At 22.7% G+C, this 9,421-nt stretch overlaps 1 protein-coding gene across 1 annotated transcript; it reads right to left on the minus strand.

The window, feature by feature from the left end:
* Positions 1-1,135: 1,135 nt before the first annotated feature.
* Positions 1,136-8,065, minus strand: LOC105360972 (pyruvate kinase). Its single transcript, XM_011498022.1, has 7 exons — positions 8,030-8,065; positions 4,602-4,946; positions 3,696-3,882; positions 2,746-3,267; positions 2,146-2,484; positions 1,586-1,742; positions 1,136-1,215 (listed from the first exon to the last, which is right to left on the minus strand). Exons 1-7 carry the CDS (start codon positions 8,054-8,056, stop codon positions 1,203-1,205), a joined length of 1,590 nt encoding a protein of 529 aa, XP_011496324.1. The 5' UTR covers positions 8,057-8,065; the 3' UTR covers positions 1,136-1,202.
* Positions 8,066-9,421: the final 1,356 nt, after the last annotated feature.

Here is a 9,421-nt window from a genome sequence, read left to right on the forward strand (position 1 = left end):
AATTGAATTGTTTAATTATCTGGCTTTCTTTACTTGAAACTTTATAATTAAAAGAAAACGGAAAAGAAAAAATAAAATTGAAAATTTGTTTTGCAATTATCTAAAATAATCTGCTAAAACTACCAGACACAAATTAAAAATCTTGCAAAATATTTGTCAATCATTAAATTTTATACAACTATTGCTTTTGAATATTAATATTTTATAGTGATAAGATTTGTATTATAAATATATTGCAAAAATTTTTATAAAAAACATGTAGTTGTAAAAATAAATATTAATGCAAATAATTTTTCATATATCCAATTCAATCAATATTAAGAAATCATATTTATTTAAAATATAGCAAAATTTAAAATTTAAAAATAAAAATAAAATAAAAATTAATATTATATTAATACAGCATTAGTATTAAAAATGCTATAAAAAATATTAAAAAATTATATATTTGCAATCATAAATGACAAAGTTTACAAATCCTATCATTTATTTATATTCATTTTTTAAAAATGTATTATTCTTGAAATATATATATATATATATATATATGGATATGTATATATATTAATTGTCATTGGAAAAAAATTACAATGTGGTATTGATAGTATATTTATTATTTATCAATATAAAAGTATAATTTATAATACATTTTTTATATTTTTTTTTATATTTTTTTATTTGAACTTTTTTTTTCCTGTTTATAATGTATATAAATTAAAATCCGTTTAATTAATTAAATAATAGTACTTTTAATCTTTATCGATGATAAAATGATTAAATTAATAAATAATAGTGATGTCACTATTATATAGTTCAAGATTCAATCTTGATACTATATTTTTCAACTTTATCATAAAAATATTACCATTGTGACAATAGTACTGTAGTGTTATCATTAAAATATTACATTTATATTAGATAATATAATTATCTTTCGTATTTTTCTTTCGTGATATGCTGTATTTGTATAGTCAATCAACCAAAAATTAATACTGGAAGTTGAAGATATTAAAAGAGCATTGCATCAAAATGGACTAGTAAAGATAATAAAACTATATTCTAATATCTTATGTAACTGGCATTCGAAAGATACTGTACAATTACGAACAAATTAGCAGTGTTTTGGAACTTATGATCTTATTATTTAATACATCTATCCACAGGATTTGTTTGTATTTCTACCCTGAAATACTGATATTGACTCATTCGACGTTCCTAGAAGTTAAAAAAATATTAATTAATATATCAATAACAAAAAATTTGCTATATTAAAATAATATTATTTAAACACAGTAAAACACTATATTTTCATAAAAAACAATAAATTATATTTAATATTAAAATTTGTATACAATAGTTTTTTCTTCTTTTTTTCTTCTTTTTTTCATCCTGTTTTTTTTAATTGTTTTTATTTATTTATTTATTTTTTGTTTTGTTTTTTTTTTCATTGTTTATTATTAAAATATATTTAATTCGAAAATACTTTGTATATAATAAAAAATATATTAATAATTAATAAAATCCTTCTTCAGAATCAGTTTCACTAACTACATCACATGAATCAGTAAAAATTGGGTCTACGTACACAATACGTAAAGTATTTGTAAAACCGGAGCCTTGCTTCCAGCCAGTAACAATGATAACCGTATCTGCAGTTTGTATAAAACCACGACTTTTACCAAAGTTGAGACCATACTGAACACGAATATCAACATCCTTCAGCCAATCTGATATTGATGCTTCTGTGGATTAAAATGTAATAGATAATGGAGCTATTTTACAGTTATATAATATTCATTAGCTTTTTTAAAAATGAAAATTCTGTAAGCATTAAAAAATATTATATTACCTTTTATTAAACAAAAAAAAAATATATAAAATTGATAAAAAAAAAGAAAAGAAAATTGGCAAAACAATATAATTGCAAATAGTACTTCATTGTACACAATTAATTATTTCAAATAATTAATGATGGAATAATATGAAAGTAATTAGTTAATATAATTAATTGTAATAAAATTCGTCAAAAGTAAATTTGTAATATAAAAGACAGATTTAATTTATTCTCCTTTGACATTTTATATATTTAATGTGTAAGTAGCAAATTGGAAACATTTTTAATAAATAAATATTTTCAATATTGACCTGTGTAATGAAGAGGAAGAATTCCTCTATAAAGATGCGCTTGACGAGCTACTTGATGGAACCTTGTAACAGCGATAATTGGACATCGAGGTCTGTACTTGGAAATTAGATGAGCAGATCGTCCGGAAGTAGTAATGACAATGATTGCGCTAGCAAGACATTTTGCAGCTGCTTCAACAGATGCAATAGCAACTGCATGAGTCGCATCAATCGGTGGTACAGCCTTGCTTGACAAATCAGTAAAGAGTTGGTTTTGCCAAATCACTGCTTCAGCTTCCTTGCAAATATTTGCCATTGTTCGTACACACTCCAAAGGATATTCTCCTTTTGCAGTTTCACCTGAACATATACTGGTACTCGTTATAATATTCCAATTTAAAAATAATTCAAAAATTCAAAATTTAAAGTTTCCTTATTTATATGTAATTCAAATTGTTATTCTATTTTCATTTTGTATTTGAGAGCATCGCAGTATTTGTAAATGAACTGAATAATGACATTTCAATTGATATGATTAATTAAAATCTATCAATTTATCTTCAAATTAATATTAAACAATTTTATAAAATTTGCAAATCTTGTGTTAAATGAAAAAGTTACCAGACAACATGACACAGTCAGCTCCATCTAAAACTGCATTAGCAACATCCGACGATTCAGCTCGTGTTGCACGTGGTTTCTTTACCATAGACTCCAGCATTTGAGTAGCGCAAATGACTGGCTTCCCAACCTTGTTACACCGACTGATCATGCACTTTTGTGCTAGGAATACTTTTTCTGGTGGAATTTCGATTCCAAGATCACCACGAGCAACCATAATACCATCGGAGGCTTCAATAATTTCATCAAGATTGATCATGCCTTGTTGATCTTCAATTTTGGAAATTATTTTAATGCTTTTTCCCTTCTCGCCAAGGATTGCGCGAATTTCGGATAAAGCATTAGCATTTCGAATAAATGAAGCAAATACTATGTCCACTTCCTGATCAACACCGAACTCTAAATCAAATTTATCTTTTTCTGAAACGGCAGGTAAATCAACCGGGACTCCGGGCAGATTTACGCCTTTACGAGAGCCAAGTTGACCACCATTCTCGACAGTCGTTATAACACAATTCGGTTCTGTAATAAATAATTTTACGTTTTATAACTGATTCAAATATGTTTTAAGTTTACTTTTCAAATTACAGGAAAACTTTATCCTCTTTTATACTATTAATTTTATAATTTATATGCCAAGATTATTAATGTACAATTAAGATTATTGAAATGCATTTATTATGTTTATTTAAATACTTTATTTAAATGTATATTAACTTAGTGTGTTATCCTAACAGATTAATAAACCATTATAAGCATTTTATTAGAACAAAGCGAAACAAGTTGTATAAATATATATGCAGGATATATATCAATACCACTTTAATAAAAACATTTATTGCTATTGATTCATTACATAACAATCATTATAAATATTAAGCATTTATAAATAATAAGCATACTAATTTTATGGCAACTAATTTTTGGTACAAGATATAATGAATACTTACTAATCTCAGATACGATCAATGATATCAAGCCATCGTCAACATACACTCTATTTCCAACTTTCAAAACTTTTGTAATATTTTCATAGTCAACGTAAACACAATTATCATTGCCTTTTTCCGCATGAATTTTATCCGATGACAACTTGAAAACCTGACCCTTTTTCAGTTCTACTTCTGCAGAGCCTCCCTAAAAGGTATTTTCATTGATTAAATTTTTAAAGCCATCATTTTATTTATTTGTAATAAAATGAAATATTACATAATTAACTAATTTATTTAATATTATGATTTTATAAAAATGTTTTCAGTTTGAAAACTAATTGTTTTTCCAATTTGAATAAATTTTCATTATTGAAGGTACACAAAGTTTTCTAATCCTACAAAAAATACAAAATAAAAATATTAGATTTTTCATCTGCTATAAAGATATGAAGTTTTATATAAAAATGAATGAAAATTTCATTTTAAACAGACCTAAATATAAAATGAATGATTTTTACGAAAAGAGTTGATTTACATTGAATTTTAATTGAAATTCCTAAATTGAAAATCAAGCCGTAAATCTAAAATAACCGATTAAAATAAAAATTTTGATCATTAGTTTTATATTTATTTTTAATTTAACATAAAAATATATTATTCACATTTACAATATTTATTTAAAAAAATATGTATATATATATTATAAATTTTTTTTTTATAATTAATTGTTTAATTTACAAATTCAATATTAAAATGCAATAAGTGATTATATATTAATTATTATTTCTATTACATCAAACATTACTGTTATAATGATTATTATCCATAATTACATTAACAAACGTCAATTCAAATTCATACAGCAAATAAGATAAAAATAAGTATTTAAGAATATTTAAAATCCAATAATAAAAATAAAATTACCCCCTCAAGTAGGCCAGTTCTAATTTCCGGACCTTTGGTATCCAAAGCAATAGCAACAGGTACACTGTGGCCATTCTTCTCACTAAGATTTTTTTGTGCTTGACGAACATTGGCAATAGTTTCAGCGTGATATTCATGCGATCCATGGCTGAAATTCATGCGGGCAATATTCATGCCGGTCTCGATCATCTTCTCCAGCATCTCCACAGATCGCGAGGCTGGTCCAATCGTGCAAATTATCCCGGACAGCCGCGTAAAGGAAGTGTGGGATTCGATGTCAAGAGCGCACATATGGTCAAGATGACTTTGGACATTCATGCCAATGAAGTTCGGCTTAGTAGCCATCTATAGGTAATACGTAATGTGAAAATAAATGATATGTAAAAACATAAAGTTCGACTAAATACAATAGAGAAACCAAGTTTCAAGTGTTAATAAAAAAAAAAAAAAAATTAAAACAAATGTTGTATTATACGAATAATATTAAAGTATTATTATGAATATGTAGGTTTTACTTTTTTATTCGAAACCAAGATTATTCCTAGATCAAATGCATTTTCACTATACGTATATATGGATAATAATTAAAGTCAATATAATTAAATCACTCAAATGTAACGTACAAAAAGTAAACAAAATTTTAACTATATATATATATATATATATATAGTTAAAATTTTATATATATATAAATATCATATAAATAATGCACGTTTAATTAAAATTTTTATTATAAATGATAATTACAAAGTATGATATTAGAAAATAAGTTATTTAAATTTTGTTAAATTATACTCAATCTATTTCCTTTTCTTAACTAAAATACATAATCGTAGATAAGAATACCAACCTTGAACTTTTAATTTATGATATAAATATTCATAAAAAGACATTATATAACTATTCGATATTGCAAAGTAATTTTTTTTTTTTTTTTATTATAATTGATAAGTACTGATAAGGGAATATTAATTTTCATAATACAAGCAATATTTACATAAAGAGAAACTTTTTATAATTAACATTATTTATTTATTATTTAAACATTACAATTTTGTTTTGTATTGAATAAAATTAATTCCAATCATTTAAATACATTTAAAAAACATCAAAGTGAAATAAATTATATTTAATTTTCTATGTTTGTATCAAGTTTTATTTCATTTATTTTATAATAAATTATATAATATATCATGTTCGAAATACATCAAAAGATATTTGGCTTATAAAATATTTAATTTATTCACATCCATTATTAAAATTGCAGTTTTAACTTCATTATTATTTAAACATAAAATAAATATATTTATTCAAACTTTTACTTAAAAAATAATTATTTTATTAGTGTTATCTTGTCATCATTATATAATAATTTCATTTCCAGTAATTTACTTCGATTATCTCTCATTCGTATGCACAAAATTGATTCTCGATATATTACGACTTATTAAAATTTTTTGTATTTTATAACTTAATATTTATATATTATTATAACTAAATTATATCATAATTAAAATTATTTATTTATTTTTTAATATAATGTATATAGATATATAAATTTATATATATTTGACATAAAACCATAACATCAATTTTAAAAATATTTTTAACGTGTGTCCGTATTCTTGTAAAAATTCTGTAATACTCTATATTAAATTGTTATGGTATACCATAAAATTCATCTTCATATTTATATAATATTAAAAAATCATTAAGAAATAGAAAATTATAATACACATTCATATAACTTTAACATGCACTACAGTTATATATTGGCATAGATATAACATTTATTAGATAAAAATATATTTATATAACATTCATGGATAAAAGCATAAAAATACATGCATTAATCAAGCTAAAATAGATACAGTTTGTTAAGTGCAAGAGTTCCAAAAAATATTAAGTAAAATGAAATAAAATATACGTAAAAAAATACAATAAATTTTGTATAAATATAAATTAATTAGTTACGACCAATTTAATGTATAAATAAAGAGATTAGATAAGTAAAATTAATATAGATGATTACATATTTATATCGGATATAATAATTGTAACTATTATTAAACAATTTTTTATTAGGTAAGCCGGAGCTTCTTATATATTCTAGTATAAGAACTTTAATAAAGAATAAAAATAAATAATTTTCATTTTTATTTTCCTATAGCAAATAAGGCGTGCAGTGTTGTAAATCAATTTTAATTACACAACAATAAGCTGTATACCTCTGGCTACATTTACATGATAAAATTTTATTAAAAAGCATTTATCAACTTTTATTGTATACGTAGCAACTAAAAAACTTTCTGCCTAAAACACACTTTCAAAATCTATCATTATTTTATTGAAAATTATGTTACCATTAAATAAAATTTATATTAATATTAAATATATTATTATAATATTAATTAATATATTATAATATTAAATATAAATTTATATTATATATTAAATAAAATAAAATTTTATTTTAATGTAAATTATATGTTTTAAATTAAATATGCGTGGCTAACTTCTACATGCTAAGTTTTTAATACAAGCCTCTGACACGAACTATACAGCACATGTCACTTCTAAAATAGTCTTTTCGGATGTCGAATTACAGTATATATACATATATATATATATATATATGGGCATATAAACTTTTTAAAATAACTAGTTTGATAATTGATTAATATTAATGTTATAATACATAAACTATGTTAAAGAAAAATATGTTTTTGAAAAACTAAGAAATATTCCATCAACTTAATTTTATATTAATTATAATCATAATTTAAATAAAATATGAACTATTTCAAATATAAAAAAATTATTCATGTAAAGGCTTACATAAAACTTGCTTATATATAAACGATAAAATAAAATACATGCTTATATTTTAAGATAACATAAATAATTAATTAACAGTCAAGAGATCAACAAGACTGCTGCTTTATGTGATGAAAAAAAAAATGGTAATTACATGACCTACGTAATTGCTAAGACCACGCCAAACTTTACTGACAACTGAAGAATAATCCACATATTTTTGATAAAGCTGTATAAAAATAAATAATTACTCTATAAGAAAACAAGCTAAAAGCTACAATCTAATACACATATACATATATGTCAACGTGTATGTAGACCTAAAATGATTCAATATCGAAAAGAGAAATAAATACTGTTTCACAAAATAGCAAACTTAATAAAATCACTGTATTCAACAATGCATAAATAATCAAGCCTCTAACTAAAAAAAAATGCTGAATCTTTATACACATACAAAAACACATAATTAGTTACGTAACAAGATAAGTAGGAAAAAGGGCAAAATTATAAGAAAAAAACAATTATAAACAACAAAAAGAGAAAATTAATGAAATAATGTTGCTTCTATGTTGAATTCTTGTTGGTTACATTTTATATTTTCTATCTACCTTATCATCTGCGGTTATCCAGACCATTTTGGTGGGCTGTACAAATAAAGGGGAAACACGAATTAGTGACTTCTGTTTCTTCAACGTACTCTGTTGACAGGATGAAAGCCGGCGAGCGAATTGCGATAGGCAACTATTGTTGTGCATTATATAATGAATAAAAAAAAAGTGCATTGGATTGCCGGCTTCCGGGTTAAAAATAATGGACGGTTCCTTAATTTTTCAATGATGCGTCTTGTCTGTCATTTTTGTCACTGCCATCTCACTCTTTCACCCTCTTTCACTCTCACGCACACATGCAACGCATATGCAAAATTCTCTTTGTACATATGTCTATCACTGTTTATTATATTTTCCTTACCTTATGAAATAAGCGTAAGACCACTACAGACATGACATTTGTATTTTAGAATTTATTTTACAAAAAAATTAAATTTTTATAAAAATTCCTATTATATCGGTTTTTATATAAAAAATAATCATATATTATTCTTAGTTAAGAAATTAAAATACATAAAAACATCATACTGTATTAAATCTCCTCATTAATTCTATTGATATAAAAATACTACACACTATTATTATTTATATTGATTGATACGACCTTTTATAATACTTAATTATCTTGTAATTATATTATATACTTCTTAAAATATAACTATATTTGAAATATTGAAGCAATCAATTAATATTTCGTGGTAAATTTATGTAAAAAAAATGAAAAAGATGAAAATCTTTGTTCCTTTTAAGATAGTGTTTCGTAGTCACTAACAGTTTAATTAACTTGTAAATGTATTGATAATTTTTTAAATAAAATAAAAAATTAAACATTACAAATTTAACATTTTGATAATAAATTAAATAAATAATTAAATTTAATGCAAATAATCATTTATTTGAACGTTATGACTATAAATGAAAAATTTATTTTTTTCTAAATTAATTATATAAAACACGTATTTAAATGAATAATAAAAAATAATAAATAACGAAAATAAATATAAGTAGTTGATATAATATATAATATATTTAATTTATAAAACAAATTTAGAGATATCTTTTCTATAACCAGATTTGAAACTAAACAAACCTATGATTGATATATATATATATATATATATATATTAGGAACTACTCCATTAAAAAATTCTAAGAATTGGTTATGACGTACCTCTCCTACCGATATAAAAATATATTAATATAAACACATTAATAATCCAAAATATGATTTTTGGAATATAAATGAATATTTATGTGATAAAAAAGATGTATTTCGCAATAAAATTAACTGTATAATATTGTAAATTGACAATAAATTACAAATTTATGCAATATTTAAAAAATTAACTACAAATAAATATATATATATATATATATTCAAAATAAAATTAT

Source organism: Ceratosolen solmsi, unplaced genomic scaffold (genome assembly GCF_000503995.2).
Source record: "Ceratosolen solmsi marchali unplaced genomic scaffold, CerSol_1.0 scaffold14, whole genome shotgun sequence".
In the NCBI taxonomy this organism is placed as follows: Eukaryota; Metazoa; Arthropoda; class Insecta; order Hymenoptera; family Agaonidae; genus Ceratosolen; species Ceratosolen solmsi.